At 44.8% G+C, this 23,435-nt stretch overlaps 1 protein-coding gene across 2 annotated transcripts in view; it reads left to right on the top strand.

The window, feature by feature from the left end:
- Nucleotides 1-23,435, top strand: part of OTULIN (OTU deubiquitinase with linear linkage specificity) — a 285,053-nt gene that overhangs the window by 244,097 nt on the left and 17,521 nt on the right. The window contains exons 7-8 of one of the 2 annotated variants that reach the window (XM_063922958.1): nucleotides 7,449-7,546; nucleotides 8,482-8,625. In XM_063922958.1, coding sequence (XP_063779028.1) covers nucleotides 7,449-7,546; nucleotides 8,482-8,625 — 242 coding nt within the window. The remainder of the gene's footprint in view (nucleotides 1-7,448; nucleotides 7,547-8,481; nucleotides 8,626-23,435) is intronic. The other variant, XM_063922959.1, reaches the window with a different exon arrangement.

Raw genomic sequence — 23,435 nt, 5'->3', positions numbered from 1 at the left:
AGGCATTAGTAATCATTAGGATATTAACTCCTCAACCATTGGGTATAAATTACAAAAAGTTCATGCAGCTCAGCTGATATTCAGAACTGGTTCAGTATATGGCAGCAGCCAATTAATTGCTTATAGATTGACATGCAAGGATATATGTAATTGCTTTTGCTTATAGCGGTGATAAAAGTTCATACACCTCAGCTGATATTTTGCAATTAATTGGCTGCTGCCATATACTGAACCAGTTCTGAATATCAGCTGAGCTGCATGAACTTTTACTATTGCCTTGAGGAAAGCATGTATATTTCCCTGTAGATCAATTTATGAACAACTAACCCACTACTGATGTGTATTAAATCAGCGACACTTTCTAAATGAAAAGGAGCAGCTATTAAAATCATATACTAATTCATCTGGAAGTTCTAAGTGTTGTGGTCAGTAGAGTGTGGATCTGGGAACTTAATTATACACCCTGACCAACAAATAAGGAATTGTAACGGCTATTTTTCAATATAGCAACAATCTGAAAAAAGCTTCTACCTCAAGCTGAATGAGCAATCTAATATCAACTTAGAGGCTGGAGACCTCTACAGCATTGGAAGGAAACAGTTTGTTGCATTTGTATCCAATTGTTTCAGTGGTGTATTGAAAAATCAAGTATACAGAGCAGAGCTATTGTACTATATTATATATATTATTGATGTATTATTGTTTTATTGGCTTGAATTTTAATAAAATATATACAAGTGATATGTGGAATTAGATTTATAGGTAGGGGAAAAAAAGGGCTATTTTAGCTAAAGAAAAATCTAGATAAAATTAATGAATAAAAGTATTTTATTAAGAAATCTATTAGCGCTGTCTGTTTTTTCTCTTTTTTGAGCATACTTTAATATAAAGTTCTAAGGTCACGTCCGTTGTTGTTGTTGTTGTGCCAAAATAAGGAGGCATCATCATGCTGATGTAGTGAGGGCAGAAAGACTAAGCCGTCCAGAACACTGATGACAGATGTGCCTGCAGCTGTACACTGTCAGATAAGCAGAAGGCACGGAGCTCAGAAGGGGAGTGCGAGCCCCAGATGCAGCCCAGGCCCCGTAGCAGCCTCACTCCCTGTACCTATTGTACCTTCGCCTTTGGATGTTGCTTCAGCATATTGAGTTTGTAAAGTCAAGCTTCTGACCAGATCTAATGAGCTTCCTGTTATTGAATACATACTTGGATTTTCAATTCTCACCTTTGGATTGTACCGCTGTGCTGCTGGCTACAATACTCCATAATTGCCATATAGTTCTATAGCAAAACCCATTACACAGCGATGTGTAGAGAATATTTGTGCATTTTTTACTTAGTGTCGGAGGAAAGCAGAGTACCTAGAAGATAGCTTTCAATCCACCCATATGACCAGGTTATATACTGTACACTGTATTAAAATAGGAAATCCAAATCCTCCATGATCATAGCCATATTTCTCTAACGTCCTAAGTGGATGCTGGGGACTCCGTAAGGACCATGGGGAATAGCGGCTCCGCAGGAGACTGGGCACAACTAAAGAAAGCTTTAGGACTATCTGGTGTGCACTGGCTCCTCCCCCTATGACCCTCCTCCAAGCCTCAGTTAGATCTCTGTGCCCGAACGAGAAGGGTGCACACTAGGGGCTCTCCTGAGCTTCTTAGTGAAAGTTTTAGTTTAGGTTTTTTATTTTCAGTGAGACCTGCTGGCAACAGGCTCACTGCATCGAGGGACTAAGGGGAGAAGAAGCGAACTCACCTGCGTGCAGAGTGGATTGGGCTTCTTAGGCTACTGGACATTAGCTCCAGAGGGACGATCACAGGCCCAGCCATGGATGGGTCCCAGAGCCGCGCCGCCGGCCCCCTTACAGAGCCAGAAGACAGAAGAGGTCCGGAAAATCGGCGGCAGAAGACATCCTGTCTTCACCAAGGTAGCGCACAGCACTGCAGCTGTGCGCCATTGCTCCTCAGCACACTTCACACTTCGGTCACTGAGGGTGCAGGGCGCTAGGGGGGGGCGCCCTGAGCAGCAATAAAAACACCTTGGCTGGCGAAAATACATCACATATAGCCCCCAGGGCTATATGGATGAATTTTAACCCCTGCCAGAATCCATAAAAAAGCAGGAGAAAAGTCATCGAAAAAGGGGCGGAGCCTATCTCCTCAGCACACTGGCGCCATTTTCCCTCACAGCTCAGTTGGAGGGAAGCTCCCCTGGCTCTCCCCTGCAGTCACTACACTACAGAAAGGGTTAAAAAAAGAGAGGGGGGCACTAATTAGGCGCAGTATTAACAATACAGCAGCTATAAGGGGAAAAACACTTATATAAGGTTATCCCTGTATATATATAGCGCTCTGGTGTGTGCTGGCAAACTCTCCCTCTGTCTCCCCAAAGGGCTAGTGGGGTCCTGTCCTCTATCAGAGCATTCCCTGTGTGTGTGCTGTATGTCGGTACTTTTGTGTCGACATGTATGAGGAGAAAAATGATGTGGAGACTGAGCAGATTGCCTGTAATAGTGATGTCACCCCCTAGGGGGTCGACACCTGAGTGGATGAACTGTTGGAAGAAATTACGTGACAGTGTCAGCTCTGTATAAAAGACAGTGGTTGACATGAGACAGCCGGCTACTCAGCTTGTGCCTGTCCAGACGTCTCATAGGCCGTCAGGGGCTCTAAAGCGCCCGTTACCTCAGATGGCAGATATAGACGCCGACACGGATACTGACTCCAGTGTCGACGGTGAAGAGACAAATGTGACTTCCAGTAGGGCCACACGTTACATGTTTGAGGCAATGAAAAATGTTTTACACATTTCTGATAATACGAGTACCACCAAAAAGGGGTATTATGTTCGGTGAGGAAAAACTACCTGTAGTTTTCCTGAATCTGAGAAATTAAATGAGGTGTGTGATGATGCGTGGGTTTCCCCCGATAACAACTGATAATTTCTAAAATGTTATTGGCATTATATCCTTTCCCGCCAGAGGTTAGGGTGCGTTGGGAAACACCCCCTAGGGTGGATAAAGCGCTCACACGCTTGTAAGGGCTCTATCCTCTCCTGAGATGGCCGCCCTTAAGGATCCTGCTGATAGAAAGCAGGAGGGTATCCTAAAATGTATTTACACACATACTGGTGTTATACTGCGACCAGCAATCGCCTCAGCCTGGATGTGCAGTGCTGGGTTGGCGTGGTCGGATTCCCTGACTGAAAATATTGATACCCTAGATAGGGACAGTATATTTTTGCCTATAGAGCATTTGAAAGATGCATTTCTATATATGCGTGATGCACAGCGGAATATTTGCCGACTGGCATCAAGTATAAGTGCGTTGTCCATTTCTACCAGTGGAGGGTTATGGACACGTCAGTGGTCAGGTGATGCGTATTCCAAACGGCATTTGGAAGTATTGCCTTATTAAGGGGAGGAGTTATTTGGGGTCGGTCTTTCAGACCTGGTGGCCACGGCAACAGCTGGGAAATCCACGTTTGTACCCCAGGTCGCCTCTCAACATGAGAAGACGCCGTATTATCAGGCGCAGTCTTTTCGTGGATAAGCGGGCAAAAGGTTCCTCATTTCTGCCCCGTGACAGAGGGAGAGGAAAAAGGCTGCAGAAATCAGCCAGTTCCCAGGAACAGAAACCCTCTCCCGCCTCTGCCAAGCCCTCAGTATACGCTGGGGCTTTACAAGCAGAATCAGGCACGGTGGGGGGCCCGTCTCAATGAATTTCAGCGCGCAGTGGGCTCACTCGCAAGTAGACCCCTGGATCCTTCAGGTGATATCTCAGGGGTACAAATTAGAATTCGAGACGTCTCCCCCTCGCCGTTTCCTAAAGTCGGCTTTACCGATGTCTCCTTCTGACAGGGAGACAGTTTTGGAAGCCGTTCACAAGCTGTATTCCCAGCAGGTGATAATCAAGATACCCCTCCTGCAACAGGGAACGGGGTATTATTCCACACTGTTGTGGTACCGAAGCCGGACGGCTCGGTGAGACCGATTCTAAATCTAAAATCTTTGAACACTTACATACAGAGGTTCAAATTCAAGATTGAGTCACTCAGAGCAGTGATTGCGAACCTGGAAGAAGGGGACTACATGATGTCTCGGGACATCAAGGATGCTTACCTTCATGTCAAAATTTACCCTTCTCACCAAGGGTACCTCAGGTTTATGGTACAGAACTGTCACTATCAGTTCAGACGCTGCCGTATGGATGGTCCACGGCACCCCGGGTCTTTACCAAGGTAATGACCGAAATGATGATATTCCTTCAAAGGAAGGGAATTTTAGTTATCCCTTACTTGGACGATTCCCTGATAAGGGTAAGATCCAGGGAACAGTTGGAGGTCGGTGTAGCACTATCTCAGGTAGTGTTGCTGCAGCACGGTTGGATTCTAAATATTCCAAAATCGCAGCTGGTTCCGACGACTTGTCTTCTATTCCTAGGGATGATCCTGGACACAGTCCAGAAAAAGGTGTTTCTCCCGGAGGAGAAAGCCAGGGAGTTATCCGAGCTAGTCAGGAACCTCCTAAAACCGAGCCAAGTCTCAGTGCATCAATGCACAAGGGCTCTGGGTAAAATGGTGGCTTCCTACGAAGCAATCCCATTCGGCAGATTCCACGCAAGAACTTTCCAGTGGGACCTGCTGGACAAATAGTCTGGGTCGCATCTTCAGATGCATCAGCGGATAACCCTGTCACCAAGGACAAGGGGTCCCTCCTGTGGTGGTTGCAGAGTGCTCATCTTCTAGAGGGCCGCAGATTCGGCATTCAGGACTGGGTCCTGGTAACCACGGATGCCAGCCTGCGAGGCTGGGGAGCAGTCACACAGGGAAGGAATATCCAGGACTTATGGTGAAGCCTGGAGACATCACTTCACATAAATATCCTGAAGCTAAGGGACATTTACAATGCTCTAAGCTTAGCAAGACCTCTGCTTCAAGGTCAGCCGGTATTGATCCAGTCGGACAACATCACGGCAGTCACCCACGTAAACAGACAGGGTGGCACAAGAAGCAGGAGGGCAATGGCAGAAGCTGCAAGGATTCTTCGCTGGGCGGAAAATCATGTGATAGCACTGTCAGCAGTATTCATTCCGGGAGTGGACAACTGGGAAGCAGACTTCCTCAGCACGACCTCCACCCGGGAGAGTGGGGACTTCACCCAGAAGTCTTCCACATGATTATAAACCGTTGTGAAAAACTCGACAGGTATTGCGCCAGGTCCAGGGACCCTCAGGCAATAGCTGTAGACGCTCTGGTAACACCGTGGGTGTACCAGTCAGGGTATGTGTTCCCTCCTCTGCCTCTCATACCCAAGGTACTGAGATTGATAAGATGGAGAGGAGTAAGCACTATATTCGTGGCTCCGGATTGGCCAAGAAGGACTTGGTAACCGGAACTGCAAGAGATGCTCACGGAGGATCCGTGGCCTCTACCTCTAAGAAGGGACCTGCTCCAGCAAGGACCCTGTCTGTTCCAAGACTTACCGCGGCTGCGTTTGACGGCATGGCGGTTGAACGCCGGATCCTGAAGGAAAGAAGGCATTCCGGATGAAGTCATCCCTATCCTGATCAAAGCCAGGAAGGATGTAACCGCAAAAACATTATCACCGCAATTGGCGAAAATATGTTGCGTGGTGCGAGGCCAGTAAGGCCCGACGGTGGAAATTCAACTGGGTCGATTCCTACATTTCCTGCAAACAGGAGTGTCTATGGGCCTGAAATTGGGGTCCATTAAGGTTCAAATTTCGGCCCTGTCAATTTTCTTCCAAAAAGAACTAGCTTCAGTCCCTGAAGTTCAGACGTTTGTAAAAGGGGTACTGCATATACAGCCTCCCTTTTATGCCTCCAGTGGCACTTTGGGATCTCAATGTAGTTTTGGGTTCCAAAAGTCACATTGGTTTGAACCACTTAAATCTGTGGAGTTAAAATATCTCACATGGAAAGTGGTCATGCTGTTGGCCCTGGCCTGGGCCAGGCGCGTGTCAGAATTGGCGGCTTTATCCTGAAAAAGCCTTTATCTGATGTTCCATTCGGACAGGGCGGAATTGAGGACTCGTCCTCAGTTTCTCCCTAAGGTGGTTTCAGCGTTTCACCTGAACCAACCTATTTGTGGTGCCTGCGGCTACTAGGGACTTGGAGGACTCCAAGTTGCTAGACGTTGTCAGGGCCCTGAAAATATATGTTTCCAGGAGGGCTGGAGTCAGGAAATCTGACTCGCTGTTTATCCTGTATGCACCCAACAAGCTGGGTGCTCCTGCTTCTAAGCAGACTATTGCTCGTTGGATTTGTAGTACAATTCAGCTTGCACATTCTGTGGCAGGCCTGCCACAGCCAAAAATCTGTAAATGCCCACTCCACAAGGAAGGTGGGCTCATTTTGGGCGGCTGCCCGAGGGGTCTCGGCTTTACAACTTTGCCGAGCAGCTACTTGGTCAGGAGCAAATACGTTTGTAAAATTCTACAAAATTGATATCCTGGCTGAGGAGGACCTGGAGTTCTCTCATTTGGTGCTGCAGAGTCATCCGCACTCTCCCGCCCGTTTGGGAGCTTTGGTATAATCCCCATGGTCCTTACGGAGTCCCCAGCATCCACTTAGGACGTTAGAGAAAATAAGAATTTACTTACCGATAATTCTATTTCTCATAGTCCGTAGTGGATGCTGGGCGCCCATCCCAAGTGCGGATTGTCTGCAATACTTGTACATAGTTATTGTTACAAAAATCGGGTTATTATTGTTGTGAGCCATCTTTCAGAGGCTCCTCTGTTATCATGCTGTTAACTGGGTTCAGATCACAGGTTATACGGTGTGATTGGTGTGGCTGGTATGAGTCTTACCCGGGATTCAAAATCCTTCCTTATTGTGTACGCTCGTCCGGGCACAGTATCCTAACTGAGGCTTGGAGGAGGGTCATAGGGGGAGGAGCCAGTGCACACCAGATAGTCCTAAAGCTTTCTTTAGATGTGCCCAGTCTCCTGCGGAGCCGCTATTCCCCATGGTCCTTACGGAGTCCCCAGCATCCACTACGGACTATGAGAAATAGAATTATCGGTAAGTAAATTCTTATTTATTTTTTTTTAAAGCTACTGATCTACCAATATTTAGGTAGCATTTTAGGTTTTCTTAAAATTGTTTGTCAATTTTAGACAACTACGAAGTTGACTCATGAAATTTTTATTTTATTTTATTTGCTGCTCGTATTGAAGTGTTTCTGTACAATTAAGCGGCTAATGTTAAGTGAGATGGTTAAATTTACATGAACCAGTTATTTCTGTTTGCTTTTTGGACTTAGGATTTCATTGTAGATTGCAAAGTAGATGAATCCCTGTGTATGTTTAAAATTATAATACTACTTTTATACACCTTTACATTTGTCTTGTTCAGTTGACTTGAAATGCTTTATTATTAATTTTTTTAACCACAACATTTTACAATGTTTTTTTTCCGTAGATGCTCTTAAACTAGGAGTGGAACCAGAAGTTGACATTATAGAGTATTGTCAAAGGGAGTGGAGAGGCACAACAACAGTAGCACAAAAAATGAAGGAGGTATTTTGTGTGTTCCTACAATGTGTGTATGCAGTGCTGTGTGCTACTTGTTCAATCCAAGTTTTACCAGATCACATAAACTTATCAAGTAGTCAATACTTTAGTTAAACCATTTACAATGTGTCCAATGTCATATCAAGCTGCAAAACCTCTCCAAGTTCTCTAGTCTTCGTACAATGGCATCTCTGATTGATTTGAGGTGTTGATTACCCTTCCCGTCTGCTGTGTAACAAATGCATCTCACTATGGGGTCTATGTACTAAGCCTTGGGGAGAGATAAAGTACCAGCCAATCAGCTCCTAACTGCCATGTCACAGACTGTGTTTGAAAAATGACAGTTATGAGCTGATTAGATGGTAGTTTATCACTTTTTAAGGCTTAGTACATCTGGCCCTGTATTTGAAAAATGACAGGTGGTTGGCTACTGTATCGCCATGCACTTTATCTCTATCCAAGGCTTACTACATAGACCCCTTAAACTTTTGTTGTCTTCTCCTTTTTTTTTTTTTTAGAAACAATTATTTGGAACACGTTATATGTCATGTACAGATATATCTAACTACTAAATACAGTATGTAGCCATTAAGGCCTGCTGCTACAGTTTCCATAGCCTGTGACATGTACTGAATGTTGCCTCCTCTTTTCATGTAGTGTCGCAGGCAGTTGGGATAGTCTGTGGGCAATGAAGATGTAGCAACATAAAAGTAAACTGTCAATGATTATTTTTTTTTTGTAATTATAAGTGATTTAAGCATTCACTTTGCTTTTGTTTTATTTATTTTTATTAGTCTAGCTTATTTATCATACTATTTTGGGAAGTTTCAGATGAGCTATTATACTTTCTGTGTATTTTTATACAGTTTGTTAAATTATCTATGTACAGTATATATTTTTTTATATATATATATTTATTTATTGCTTACCAACTGTCACAGGGCTATGAAGAAGTGTCCCACTTTTTTTGTTCAATAAGACGAGTGAGAGGAGATAATTACTGTGCCTTAAGAGCCACATTATTCCAGTGCCTTAGTCAGACTACAAAGCTTCCGCAGTGGCTGAATGATGACCATTTAATTGAAGTATGTACTGTTTGTCTTAATTACTTCTATTAAAGCTCACACTTTTTTCTGTGCAATATACAGTAAATGGATTTTAGTGTTAATCTAGCCACACATAGTTGGATCACTGTTCAGTTTGTCAGCTCACATAGGGTGGGATGTATCAGTGTAAATTGTGGCAAAGTCTTAGAAAATTACAGTTTTACAGAGATTTACTGTAATACATCTGGATCACCATTTGTGCTAAAAATAACAAACCTCATGCGCCCGTATATGCAGCAAGCTCTGGGAAGCTTAACTTTCTGGAGCTTGTGCCTGGTACTGTAGGCAGTGCAATCAATAGTTGGTGTTGCCTAGCGAAGCCTATGGGCTTCTTATAGCAGAAGTCACTGGAGAGGGAACTGAGGACCCCTCACTGTTCCTTGCTGCTTGAGATTGTACTGGCCAATGGCCGCACGTTGGCACTAGGACTCCTGGGTCAGGTGTTTGCTTGTACAGCTCTATATCGGAAGAGCTGTCCCAGCAGGAATATATAGCTGTATACCGGTCTTACAAAAAAGAAATAAAAAAAAAACTGCCGGTATGCATGCAAATAGGGACTGCATGCATCAAAATGTATTTGCAATACATGATGTATCACACACATGTACATATCACTTCCAGTACCTGACTGTTAGTTGTATAATAATACTTTTTCTCCCCCATTTTTTTATTTTTTATTTTATTTTTAATTTTAAGACCAGTTAGTTGTGTCAGAACTTTAAAGCACGCACAGGCCACCAGCTGTTAAGTGCATTTATTTCTGCCCATCATGAATGTTTTTGGGCCAGACCGGTCCCCCCAATGCGCTGTGCTGAGCCTGAGCCCCGGAACAGGGCCCGCCGGAGGTACCCATTCAGAGGTGCATGGACGGCGGCCACTATAATTAAGGTGAGCAGATTGCCTGCGGTCCCTATACACCAGGGCTGGCCAAACCAGTCCTCGAGATCATGTTTTCCAGGCCTCCTGGAGATCTGTAGAATTGTCAGTTAGGAATAAATGCAGCACATCTTAATTAGCAATGACTACACCTGTGCACCAGCTAGGTGGTCTGGAAAATGTGAACTGTTGGTAGATCTCAAGGACTGGTTTGGCCAGCTCTGCTATACACAGGGAGAATACCTGGCCTAACTACCCTCCGGCCCAGACAGCAGCACCAGCTCTCCAGCGCTGATAGAAATTAAAAGGGGCCGATCCAACTGGGCAAGAAGAGGAACCGTTGTTGTTGTTGTTGTTGTTGTTGTTGTTGTTGTTGTTGTTGTTGTACCTCATACATATCTGTCCCAGACTCAGCAACACTGCTGCATGCCATTTATCAAAGCCCAGTGGCTGTATTTTGCTAAATCACAGGACTGGTTCCGGGGTGCTCCCCTGCAGGGACCGACAGCTGAACCTACACTTCATTACTGGGCTATTGCACCCTATTGACCTGGGATATGGGCTGACTCCCTCTTGCTGGGCTTCTGACGCATCGGCAGCTGAGGGGATTCACTTAACGGTCTACAAGTGCAGTGACGGGCACCCTGTGTTCCTCCCTAAAGCAGTCTTCATCATACAGATTGAGCCATCTTTATCTTGGCCTTTAATAGGATTAATTGAGCCCGGGCAGTGGGACTTAATCCCCTGCTGTAATGACTTAATCCCCTGATGTATTGTACTCTATGTATTGTATTGCAGCTGAGAACAATAGATGAATGGTTTATGCTAATAGACCATGGTGTGCCTAGGCACAGCAGAGAAGCCAAGATAAGCATGGCTTCATCTATAGGAGGACTTTCTGTAACAGCTATGTTCTGAACCTCTCTTCTCTGTCCACCCGGATCCTCTACGATTTTGCTTGTTTACTACATTCACACTGTTTCAGTCTCACCGTGTCTAAACAAAATGCTAAGGTGAAGAAGAATGCATCACCTTTCACGACCAACGTTGCTTCATCATTCTGACACTCCCCCGGCCTCTCTGGCTAACTCCCTAGGAGTGGATACGTCCCCTGGCGACTCTTTCGCTACCAAAAATGATATCCGTGAGATGTCGGATTTGAACAAAACTCTTACTTCCAACCTCCAGCAATTATTTGCAGATTTACTTAATGACTTGACCTCTCTCTCTAACCGTACTGGAAATTAAAGTTGACTCCAACTCCAAAGGTCTTCTCGAATTTTCTCAGGACGTCAATTACCTTTATGGGAAGTGGAATTTCTCAGGGATAAGACGGAAGATCTGGAAAACAGGGAAAGACTGTGAACAGTCGTTCAGTGTCTGTAAGCAACCCTAAGGAAGGGACTGACCTACTTCACAGACTTCAGCTTTCTCTGACGGAGGTCGGCCCCCCATCTGGCATCTCGACACGGCCCTGAAGGGGAATGCCTAGCAGGGAACGGGAGGTCCCACTCCATTTTACTTTGACTTTTCTTTTATATTATTCTTAGAATGTGGGCTCTGGACTATATGTATTTCTGGGTGACTGTGGGTACCTGGCCTCGGAACTTCTTAGTCGCCATTGACCCTTCAGTTGTTTAGAGCCACAGCGGGTATTGCAATGCTAGGAAGTGGGACCTTCCATAGTTTTCAAGTTTTCCACATTGTTCCTCTGTTCGTATTTACTAAATAATTGCACCTGTATTATGGTTATTATGATATTCTGTACATGTTATGTTGGTTATGCTATTCTTATTCCTGTTTACAAGTGCGTAATGTTTACAGTAACTATTATATTTTGGTGCCAGGTGGATAGCTCTTAGCTTCTTCATGCTACACCCCCCCCCCAATAGTTGGGATTAAATTAAGAGCTATCCCTCCCATTTACGCTCTCTCCGATCCTCCTAGAAATTGATTACTTTTTTTATTAGCACTCCCAGTACCCGGGTCCTCTAGGTTTGCTTGTATTTCTAAGCTCGCCTACTTCCCTTCCCCCTGATAGGACCCACTCTATGTGAACACTACCCTCTCTGGAGAGGAATTCTCTAGTTCACACCTACCACCCCTTCCCTCCCTATTTCATTCCCCCTGCAGCAGCTACCGTTATTTGTTTTCAGGCCTTTTCACCCAGTACGTGGTAAAGTCATAGTAGAGTGAGCCTACCTAGATGTCATTATGCCCTTTAACATACTCTCTCTGAATGTTAAGGGATTAAACACCCCTAACAAACATTCCCTTTTATTTAGGACGCTTAACACTCATCACGGGGAAATAGTGCTTCTTCAGTAAACACATTTTAGAAAACACTTCCACCCCTCGTTGGAATCTAGACTGTTCCCTACCGTAGTGAATTCCTCTTACTCTTCAAAAAAGAATGGAGTAGCTATCCTGATGCGCACCACGGTCTCAATTCAAATCCTCTCCACCAACACAGATAATGAAGGGCGTTACATCATATTGGTTTGTCAATTGGGCTCTCAAGTTATGACCCTGGTGAATTTGTATGCCCCAAATGTGGGCCAAAGTGGCTTCTTTCAGAAACTCTTCGCAGATATACAATCCACCCGTAGAGGTATCCTCCTGGTGGGTGGTGATTTCAATTCTATAATATCATCAGAGTTCGATAAGAGCAGCCCAACTTGTCCGCACTCTCAGAGTAACCCCCAGGCAATGTAAAGAGTTACATGGCCGTGGCTGGTCTATTTGATACGTGGCGGGCACACTACCCATCCCCCAGAGATTACACCTTCTTCTCAGACCTTCATGGTACGTACACACGTGAACATGATTCTTGGATGCAGTAGCTTATTACAGACACTACTGAAGGTAGACATTATTTCTAATGCCTGGTCAGACCACGTGATTATTTTGGCTTCTATTGACCCAATAGGTTCCCATAAGGGCCGCCATTCTTGTAGGTTAAATGAAACCCTCCTTCGCGTACCGCACTTCAAGGAATACATTAAAATCCAATTGCAATACTATTTCGATGTTAATTTTACGGATGATGTCCCCTTCCCAGTAATTTGGGAAGCCCAAAAGGCAGTCCTTAGAGGCGCGATAATTTAAATAACAATGCTAGTGGCTGTTTTTTTGCCTGAAATGTGATTACTGTGAACTGTATCAGAAGCTTTTTCTAATATTATTTTCTTATCTTAAACTAGTGTGCCAAATGCCAGTGTTTATTATAAAGTATAAAACTCCCACACTGGTTAGAAGAAAATCGTTTGCATTTCATCATACAGTAAAGCTAGTCTGCACTGCACTTGTAGAAACACCAGATGGCACTAAGCAGCAGAGTATGTCTATGCTGGTACAGCATTAGTAGCTAACTGCTGCGTGATAAGAGATAAGCATTGCACCTTTCAGTTTGCTATTTGCTGCGTACAATTTATTAAAACATATTTTCTGAACTTTACAATACTAGAATAGGTCTGCGTAATTGATTTACTATGCTTGTACAGTATTTTTTTGATTTTCAATGATTACTATGCTTTCATATATGTATTTCTATTTTAGCACTAGAAGTCAGTCCTACTTCTTAGTTAATAACTCGGAGAGTCTAATAAAGTCTTGTTATTAGAAAAGCATATTAACACATTGTGCCCTAAACTGTTCAAACGGGTCTCTGGAAGATAAAATATGTGCAAGCTGTGTTCAAATCTAGGCAGTGCTTGCACAATTCAGAACCACATTGTAGTGTAAACCCCAGAGATATTAGTAAGGTGTAACTTTTAGACAGGTCTGAGTCTTTGCAGCGAAATATCCATATATTCTACAGAGGCATTATTAATAGATCCATGCTGACATAAACTGCAACTGCAATTTCGGTAAACATACACCGTATTGCAAAAATACATGTTGTATAAGGTTGTGCACTTGTTTTAAGTGGTACACACATGAGTACAGTAACATCACACAATTACAGCTACCATTATGTGATGGCCAGAGGCGTAAGATCATCCTAGTTGCCCGCAGTCAAAATATAGTGTGGACACAGCGGGAACTGAGAATTCTGATCCGCCCGCACCAAGCCCCCTCTCTGCAAGCACCACTGTCATTGCTGTCTATGCTTCATTCAGCAAGTGATCCGCCCCCCACTCCCTCCAACTTGTCAGGAATACGGGTCCCCCAAGTGCAGGTAACCGTACTCAGTGGCCATGCTGACAATGGTGCTGGAGCAAAGAAGGAGGTGCCCCCTCAGGGCTGAGAGCCTGGCAGCAACCGACGTCTTTGCATCCCGTACTTCCGCCACTTATGATGGCTGAAAAACCCACCATTGAACTGCTAGGCTGGGTGCTCGGTCCTGTCTGCTGATCTGGTTTTATGGGGGTCCTAAAATTTCTGAGAGGCTATAGTACATTGTCAAGGAAACCTGGAAATGTGTTTGCATTATGGGTCATTCTGTCCAATACTTCTGCTGCTGATATTACAGTCGCAACTTTTTCAGCAGATTTTATCAAGAGCTCAGGATCTTATATCACTTGGTAGATTATAATGGTGTGTACACATAAATCTGCATGTTCATCTGGAGCTTCAAACATAATTGTATAAAGAATTTCATCTCAAGTGTGATTGTAAAAGAGAGTACAAAGCTTAATAGTTTACAGTGGTTCTATTAACAGATGCAAAACCTATTTAAGTCTTTGACGTTTAAATACATAAATTCTCCCCTATTTAAACAAAACGTAATCTATTTATACCTCAATTATTTAGCTATGCATATCCTAGCAGAGAGGGTAGGATTCCGCATAGACCTAATCCCAAAGATCTATTATTTGTATTAATAGATAATGATATACAGTAGCTAACCAACATGTGGAATACTGTATATTGGAACTTACTTCCTACCATCACTCAGTTGGTGGTGCTCCCAAGGGTCAAGTAATGTAGAGTCAAAGAAAAACGATAAAGAAGACTCCTTTGCTGGGGCGCTCTTTTACATTGTAATTTTATTAAAACATTATTGCCCGTATTTATCAATGAGTGGCAGGTGCAATTTATCAATCAGCTCCTTACTTCCCTGTCACAGGCTGTGTTTGAAAAATGACAGTTAAGAGCAGGTTGGCTGGAGCAATTTATCACTCACAGTGAAATTTATCACTTATTGATAAGTAAGGGCATAAATATTTATTGGTATACATTAAAAAGTCATAATTTTCTTGCGCTGAAAAAAAGCCTTGCTCTTGCATATATTATGCAATACGTCTGGCGACATATACTGTGCATATATATATATATATATATATATATATATATATATATATATATATATATCTTCAGGTAAAAAAGTTATCAATACAGTTTATGCAGTCATGTGTAATGTGGTTATATATTGCTTATAAATCACCAAAAAGTATATATTAAGACAGAATAGGAGGGATGTACTTATTGGGTAACTGATGTAAAACAAAGATTAGGGTTAGAAAGGTACAATGAGGGCAAACAGTACATAAAATGTGAGGCAATATTGGAAGCGTAGATAAGAAGATAGATATATATATAAAAAAAAATCTATCCGTGATCGCGCAGAGCAAAAAAATGTGGGTCCCAGGGACCCCTTACTTTAAAAAATTGGAGTCCTGCTTTACTGTTTCTGGGTCCCTTCACAGTTTATGCTTTTGAGCTCCCAATGTGTGTCTCCACATACTCTTAAATGCCCGTCTGATCCTACTACATAGCATCAGACCATTCAACATGCCCTTTAAATGATTGTTTATATGTTTTTGGTGTGTGTGAACAGTCAAGACACAACGTACACTCTTCTGCCACAGAAAAGTCATAAAAGCATTATAAGAGATTAGGCCAGTGTGCATCAAGCACCATCACTATGCAGCGAGGCCCACTACCCATTCCAGTAATGACCGGGACCGCGTGTAGTTTTGTCCGTGTGGCTGTCCCGTCCCCTATTCTAGCTCACAGTGGCACAGCCATCTATTCAGTTATGTATTCAGAAAGATGGCATGTGCAGACAAGAGCAAAGTTCTGTGCAGTGCCATCTTTCCAAGCATCTAGCTGAAAAGTTTGCTTTTACTATATGCTGTTCATCTCCATCTTTCCAAATACATAGTCGGAAAGCTGGCTACTCCACTGTGAGCTGGAATAGGTGGAGGGGGCAGCCGCACAGACATCCGCAACCACTGGCCTTGTTGTACAAACATCAGGTTAGTACTCCACACCTATCCCTGGCCACATTGTACCACTACCAACATTTTAGTACCCTATTATGTATTACTTATACTCGCACAGATCAGTATGGACAAGAGATGCTTCAACTTCACTATGCAGCTAGTCTTCCAATTTTGATGACTGCTGTGTTTTCAGAACATAGAACAAACACTGCTGTGCTTGTCTTTCTTTGTTTGTCTTAGGGCCTGATTCCATGAAAATACAGCAAGAGGTGCCTGTAGGAAATAGATGCCTCTTGCATGCATCTGCTATGTGAGTGCTGCATCCGAAAAAACACCATCAGATCACCATTGTGACCTTCGGTCGCAATGGTCACAGCCCTTGGCCAGTCTGCATAAGCTGACACAGATCTTGGGGTCGCCATGCCTGCAAAATGGGTGCAACATGTCCCTATTTTGTGGAATGCTTCCGGTAGCCGCAGCATGTCAATCATACTGCTGCTAACGGGGAGCTGCAAGCAATCACGCAGGACCCGTTCGCCACGTACGCAGAACAGGTCCTGTGCTCTCCCCAACCTTTGGAGTTGTAGGTAAACCTTCAGGTTTCCGTACAAGTCCCTTAGTCAACAACTCATTATTGGCTTTCTCCTCCTGCCATTTACCATTTTTTCTCTTACATCCTAGAGGATGCTGGGGACTCCGTAAGGACCATGGGGATAGACGGGCTCCGCAGGAGACATGGGCACTTTAAGAAAGACTTTAGATCTGGTGTGCACTGGCTCCTCCCTCTATGCCCCTCCTCCAGACCTCAGTTTGATACTGTGCCCAGAGGAGATGGGTGCACTTCAGGGAGCTCTCCTGAGCTTCCTGATAGAAAGTATATTTGTTAGGTTTTTTATTTTCAGGGAGCCTGCTGGCAACAGACTCCCTGCATCGAGGGACTGAGGGGAGAGAAGCAGACCTACTTCTGTGAGTTTCAAGGCTCTGCTTCTTAGGCTACTGGACACCATTAGCTCCAGAGGGAGTCAGAACACAGGTCTCACCCTGGAGTTCGTCCCGGAGCCGCGCCACCGTCCTCACAGAGCCGGAAGATAGAAGCCGGGTGAGTATGAGAAGAAAAAGAAGACTTCAGAGGCGGCAGAAGACTTCATGATCTTCACTGAGGTAACGCACAGCAGTGCAGCTGTGCGCCATTGCTCCCACACACCTCACACACGACAGTCACTGTAAGGGTGCAGGGCGCAGGGGGGGCGCCCTGGGCAGCAATATAAACCTCATTTCTGGCAAAAGAGATAGATAGATATATATATATATATATATATATATATATATATATATATATATATATATATATATATATATACAGCTAGGCACTGTATATATAAAGAGCCCCCGCCAGTTTTTATTATATTTAAGCGGGACAGAAGCCCGCCGCCGAGGGGGGGCGGGGCTTCTCCCTCAGCACTCACCAGCGCCATTTTTCCACAGCACAGCTGAGAGGAAGCTCCCCGGACTCTCCCCCCTGCTTATCCACGGTGAAAGCGGGTTTCAGAGAAGAGGGGGGGGGGGGGGGGGCCACATAATTGGCAGCAAATAATAGTATTACAGCGCTACTGGGTAAACACATTGTGTGTTTTTCCTGGGGTATTAGCGCTGGGTGTGTGCTGGCATACTCTCTCTCTGTCTCTCCAAAGGGCCTTGTGGGGGAACTATCTTCAGATAAGAGGATTCCCTGAGTGTGTGGTGTGTCGGTACGTGTGTGTCGACATGTCTGAGGTAAAAGGCTCTTCTAAGGAGGAGATGGAGCAAATGTGTGTGTGTGTGGTGTCTCCGTCGACAACGCCGACACCTGACTGGTTGTGTGGAATTAAGTGCTGAGGTAAATTTATGGCACAAAAGATTAGAGAACAGACAGGGAATCTACCCATGTCTGTCCCTATGTCGCAGGGACCTTCAAAGTCTCAAAACGCCCACTATCCAAAATAATAGACACTGATACCGACACGGGGTCTGACTCCAGTGTCGACTACGATGATGCAAAGTTACAGCCAAAACTGGCAGAAAAGTATTCAATATATGATTATTGTAAAAAAATATGTTTTGCATATCACTGATGACCCATCTGTCCCTGACACGAGGGTACACATGTTTAAGGGGAAGAAAGCTGAGATAACATTTCCCCCCTCTCATGAACCAAATGAATTGTGTGAAAAAGAGCGGGAATCTCCAGACAAGAAACTGCAGTTTCCCAAAAGAATTCTCATGGCGTATCCTTTCCCTGCTAGGGCCAGGATACGATGGGAATCCTCCCCTAGGGTGGACAAGGCGTTGACACGTTTACCCAAAAGGTAGCGCTGACATACCAAGATACAGCTACCCTCAGGGATCCTGCAGATAGCATGCAGAAAAGTACTTGGAAGTCCATTTACACACATTCTGGTACACTACTCAGACCGGCGATTGTGTCGGCAGGGGTTTATAGCGCTGTAGCAGCGTGGACAGGTACCTTATCAGCGGAGATTGAAACCCTAGATAAGGATACCATGTTATTGACCCTAGGATATATAAAAGATTCTGTCTTATATATAAGACCTGCTCAAAGAGATATTGGTCTACTGGGTTCTAGAGTCAACACTATGTCGATTTCTGCTAGACGTGTCCTGTGGAACATGCAATGGACAGGTGATGCCGAATAAAAGAGGCATATGGAGGTTTTACCTTACAAGGGTGAGGAATTGTGTGGAGAAGGGCTCTCGGACCTGGTCTCCACAGCTATAGCTGGTAAATCTGATCTTTTGCCTTATATTCCCTCACAGCCTAAGAAAGCATGACCTTATCAAATGCAGTCCTTTCGGTCGCAGAAAAACAAGAAAGTACGAGGAGCGTCCTTTCTTACCAGAGGTAAGGGCGCAGGGCACAGCTAGTTCCCAGGAACAGAAGTCCTCCCCGGCCTCTACTAAATCCACCGCATGACGCTGGGGCTCCGCTAAGGGAGTCCGCCCCAGTGGGAGCACGTCTTCGACTCTTCAGCCACATCTGAGTTCACTCACAGGTGGATCCCTGGGCAATAGAAATTGTTTCTCAGGGTTACAAGCTGGAATTCGAAGAGGTTCCTCCTCGCCGGTTTTCCTTATCGGCCCTACCGGCTTCTCCCCCAGAAAGGGAGATAATATTAAATACAATTCATACATTGTATCTCCAACAGGTGGTGCTCAAGGTTCCCCTCCTTCAACAAAGAAGGGGATATTACTCAACCTTGGCTGTAGTCCCGAAACCGGACGGTTCGGTCAGACTTATTTTAAAATTAAAATCTCTGAACCTATACTTGAAAAGGTTCAAATTCAAAGTGGAATCGCTCAGAGCGATCATCGCCAGCCTGGAAGGGGGGGATTTTATGGTGTATCTAGACATAAAGGCTGCATACCTTCATGTTCCCATTTATCCACCCCATCAGGCGTACCTGAGAATTACGGTACAGTATTGTCATTACCAATTTCAGGGTAATTGGCGGAAATGATGGTGCTCCTACGCAAGCAAGGAATCACAATTATCCCATACTTGGACGATCTCCTAATAAGGGCGAGATCAAAAGAGCAGTTGTTGAACAGCGTGTCACTTTCGCTGAAGGTGTCACAGCAACTCGGCTGGATTCTCAATATCCCGAAGTCACAGTTGGTTCCTATGACTCGTCTGCCCTTTTTGGGTATGATTCTGAATACGAACCAGAAATGGGTTTATCTTCCGATAGAGAAGGCCCAGGAACTAATGACTCTGGTAAAAAACCTATTATTAAAGCCAAAACAGGTGTCAGTGCTTCACTGCACTCGGGTCCTGGGAAAGATGGTGGCATCTTACGGGGCCATTCCCTTCGGCAGGTTCCATGCAAGGACTTTCCAATGGGATCTACGGAACAAGTGGTCTGGATCACATCTACAGATGCATCAGTTAATCACCCTGTTCTCTAGGGCCAGGGTGTCTCTCCTATGGTGGCTGCAGAGTGCTCACCTTCTGCAGGGTCGCAGGTTCGCCATCCAGGACTGGATTCTGGTAGCCACGGACGCGAGCCTCCGAGGTGGGGGAGCAGTCACACAGGGAAGAAACTTCAAAGGTCTTTAGGTCAAGTCAAAAAACTTGTATTCAAATCAACATCCTGGAGCTGAGGGCCATATACAACGCCCTTCGGCAAGCGGAAACATTGCTTCGCGACCTACCGGTTCTGATCCAGTCAGACAACATCACCGCAGTGGCTCATGTAAACCGCCAAGGCGGCACAAAGAGCAGAGTGGAAATGGCAGAAGCCACCAGGATTCTCCGCTGGGCGGAAAATCATGTAAGCGCATTTTCAGCAGTTCATTCCGGGAGTGGACAACTGAGAAGCAGACTTCCTCAGCAAACACGACCTGCATCCAAGAGAGGACTTCTTTAGGAAGCCTTCGCACAGATTGCAAGTCAGTGGGAACTGCCACAGATAGACATGATGGCGTCCCGCCTCAACAAGAAGCTACAGAGGTATTGCACCAGGTCAAGAGACGCTCAGGCAGTATCTGTAGATGCCCTAGTGACACCGTGGGTGTTCTAGTCGGTCTATGTATTTCCCCCTCTTCCTCTCATACCCAAGGTGTTGAGAATGGTAGGAGGGAGAGGAATGAGAACAATCCTCATTGTTCCAGATTGGCCACGAAGGACCTGGTATCTGGATCTGCAGGAAATGCTCACAGAAGATCAGTGGCTTCTTCCTCTAAGACAGGACCGGTTGCAACAGGGGCCATGTCTATTCCAAGACTTACCGCGGCTGCGTTGGACGGCATGGCGGTTGAACGTCTGATCCTAGCGGATAAGGGTATTCCGGATGAGGTCATTCCTACGCTAATAAAGGGTAGGAAGGACATGACATCTAAACATTATCACCGTATATGGCGAAAATATGTTTCTTGGTGTGAGGCCAGGAATGCTCCTACGGAAGAATTCCATCTGGGCCGTTTCCTTCACTTCCTGCAAACTGGAGTGAATTTGGGCCTAAAATTAGGATCTATTAAGGTTCAGATTTCGGCCTTATCCATTTTCTTTCAAAAGGAATTGGCCTCTCTCCCTGAAGTACAAACTTTTGTGAAGGGAGTACTGCATATTCAGCCTCTTTTTGTACCTCCGGTGACGCCTTGGGACCTTAACGTTGTGTTAAGTTTCATTAAGTCACACTGGTTTGAACCACTTAAAACGCTGGAGTTGAACAATCTCACTTGGAAGGTAGTCATGTTATTAGCCTTGGCTTCGGCTAGGCGAGTGTCGGAATCAGCGGCTTTATCACATAAAAGCCCCCATCTGGTTTTCCATATGGATAGAGCGGAATTGCGGACCCGTCCTCAATTCCTGCCAAAAGTGGTTTCATCCTTTCATATGAACTATTGTGGTGCCTGTGGCTACGCGTGACTTGGAGGATCCCGAGTCCCTTGATGTGGTCAGGGCTTTGAAAATTTACGTGGCCAGATCGGCTACAATCAGAAAAACAGAAGCACTGTTTGTCATGTATGCAACCAACAAGATTGGTGCCCCTGCTTCAAAGTAGACTATTGCTCGCTGGATCTGTAACACGATTCAGCAAGCGCATTCTACGGCGGGATTGCCGTTACCTAAATCGGTCAAGGCCCATTCCACTAGGAAGGTGGGCTCTTCTTGGGCGGCTGCCAGAGGGGTCTCGGCGCTACAGCTGTGCCGAGCTACTACTTGGTCGGGTTCAAACTCCTTTGCAAAGTTCTATAAGTTTGATACCCTGGCTGAAGAGGACCTCCTGTTTGCTCAATCGGTGCTGCAGAGTCATCCGCACTCTCCCGCCTGTTTGGGAGCTTTGGTATAATCCCCATGGTCCTTACGGAGTCCCCAGCATCCTCTAGTTAGAGAAAATAAGATTTTAAACCTACCGGTAAATCTTTTTCTCGTAGTCCGTAGAGGATGCTGGGCGCCCGTCCCAAGTGCGGACTACTTCTGCAAGACTTGTATATAGTTATTGCTTAAATAAGGGTTATGTTATAGTCTCATCGGTCTTGGACTGATGCTATGTCGTTTTCATACTGTTAACTGGATAGTATATCACAAGTTATACGGTGTGATTGGTGTGGCTGGTATGAATCTTGCCCCTGGATTAACAAAAATCCTTTCCTCGTACTGTCAGTCTCCTCTGGGCACAGTTTCTCTAACTGAGGTCTGGAGGAGGGGCATAGAGGGAGGAGCCAGTGCACACCAGATCTAAAGTCTTTCTTAAAGTGCCCATGTCTCCTGCGGAGCCCGTCTATTCCCATGGTAATTACGGAGTCCCCAGCATCCTCTATGGACTACGAGAAAAAGATTTACCGGTAGGTTTAAAATCTTAATTTTTGTGCAAGATAATGATAAGACTCGGGCAAAGAGATGGATGAGACTGCTCTGGAGGCGTGCCTAGGAAATGGAAAATAAAGTGATAGATTCCTGTGGGTGCCTGGGAAATGGGGAATGATGAGTTAAGGCCCATACACACTTGACGATGCACACGTCGTTAACGACCGTCATTAACGACTTCCCTTGAACTTCCCTTGAACAGCTGAGCAAACGACATGAGCATACACACTACCAACGATCAAAGACCAAAGACCATTCATCGTTGAAGCATCCAAGCTAAAAAGTTTATTAAAATAATGAGCTGGGAACAGGGCTGGTGAACAGTGGCTTGGTCGTTGGTCGTTGGTCGTTCACACCATACACATTCAACGACGTCTCTGGTTGGTAACGACCATAGTGGAAATTGAGCATACATGCTCCACAGATAAGCGAGGGTCGTTAACGTCCCGCGGGGCCGCGCATCGGTGGTCGTCGGATGCATACACACTTGACGATATAATGAGCGACGTCGTTGATGAGGGCTGAAATGAACGACGTCGCTCATTTTATCGTCAAGTGTGTATGGGCCTTTAGATTCCTGTGCCTATGGTATCATTATCATGGATATAGAATGGTATGTTTTTATGAAGTCTGAATCTGTGCGTTTCTGCCTAATCCACAGCACTGCTGTATACTCCTCTATATCACTCTGTAATTGACGCTACCAGATCACAAATATAAAAATTGCTGAAACTGTGTAACATGCTCATTTAGCAATCTTTCTATGAACTGATTTCTCTGACATGGGTGTATATTTACTAAAGGTCGATTTTGTGAGCGATTTCCGATTGACCTTAATCGATGTTTAGTTTCCAGAGTTAAAACACATTTACTACCAGACAATTTTTTTATGTTAATTTAATGTTAGTGAATGTGTGTTTTTAAAGGGATGCAGTCAATATACCAGTTGTTGAGATCAGTAGACCGACGCCGGAATCCTGACAGCCGGTGAAATAATGACAAACACTAAGCATTTCCACTCGGTTGGTGATTCCATGCCACTGACCGAGTAGTAATAGAACCTGTGGGGAGCAAAGCAAGCCACCGGGCCCGATGCGTGTAGAACGCAGAAAGCCTGCGAGGGATGCTGCTGTCGATATAGTAACATCCGCATCCCATCTGCCGAGATATCATATGTATCCCATTTTAACCCTGGAAGCCCAACATCGATTAAGATCGGTCTGAAATCGAACAAAATAGACCTTTTGGTAAATATATTCCTAAGTCTAGTTTTATCATTACTTATCAGTACTATTTTTCTGGAAATATAGCTTCCGTAACTATGGGTCTGGGGGTGGAGCTATTCAGAAAAGTTACAGGTAGTTTTTAGAAAAGAAG

The sequence above is a fragment of the Pseudophryne corroboree genome, chromosome 5 (assembly GCF_028390025.1).
Source record: "Pseudophryne corroboree isolate aPseCor3 chromosome 5, aPseCor3.hap2, whole genome shotgun sequence".
In the NCBI taxonomy this organism is placed as follows: domain Eukaryota; kingdom Metazoa; phylum Chordata; class Amphibia; order Anura; family Myobatrachidae; genus Pseudophryne; species Pseudophryne corroboree.
This window is presented reverse-complemented; position numbering and strand designations above follow the sequence as displayed.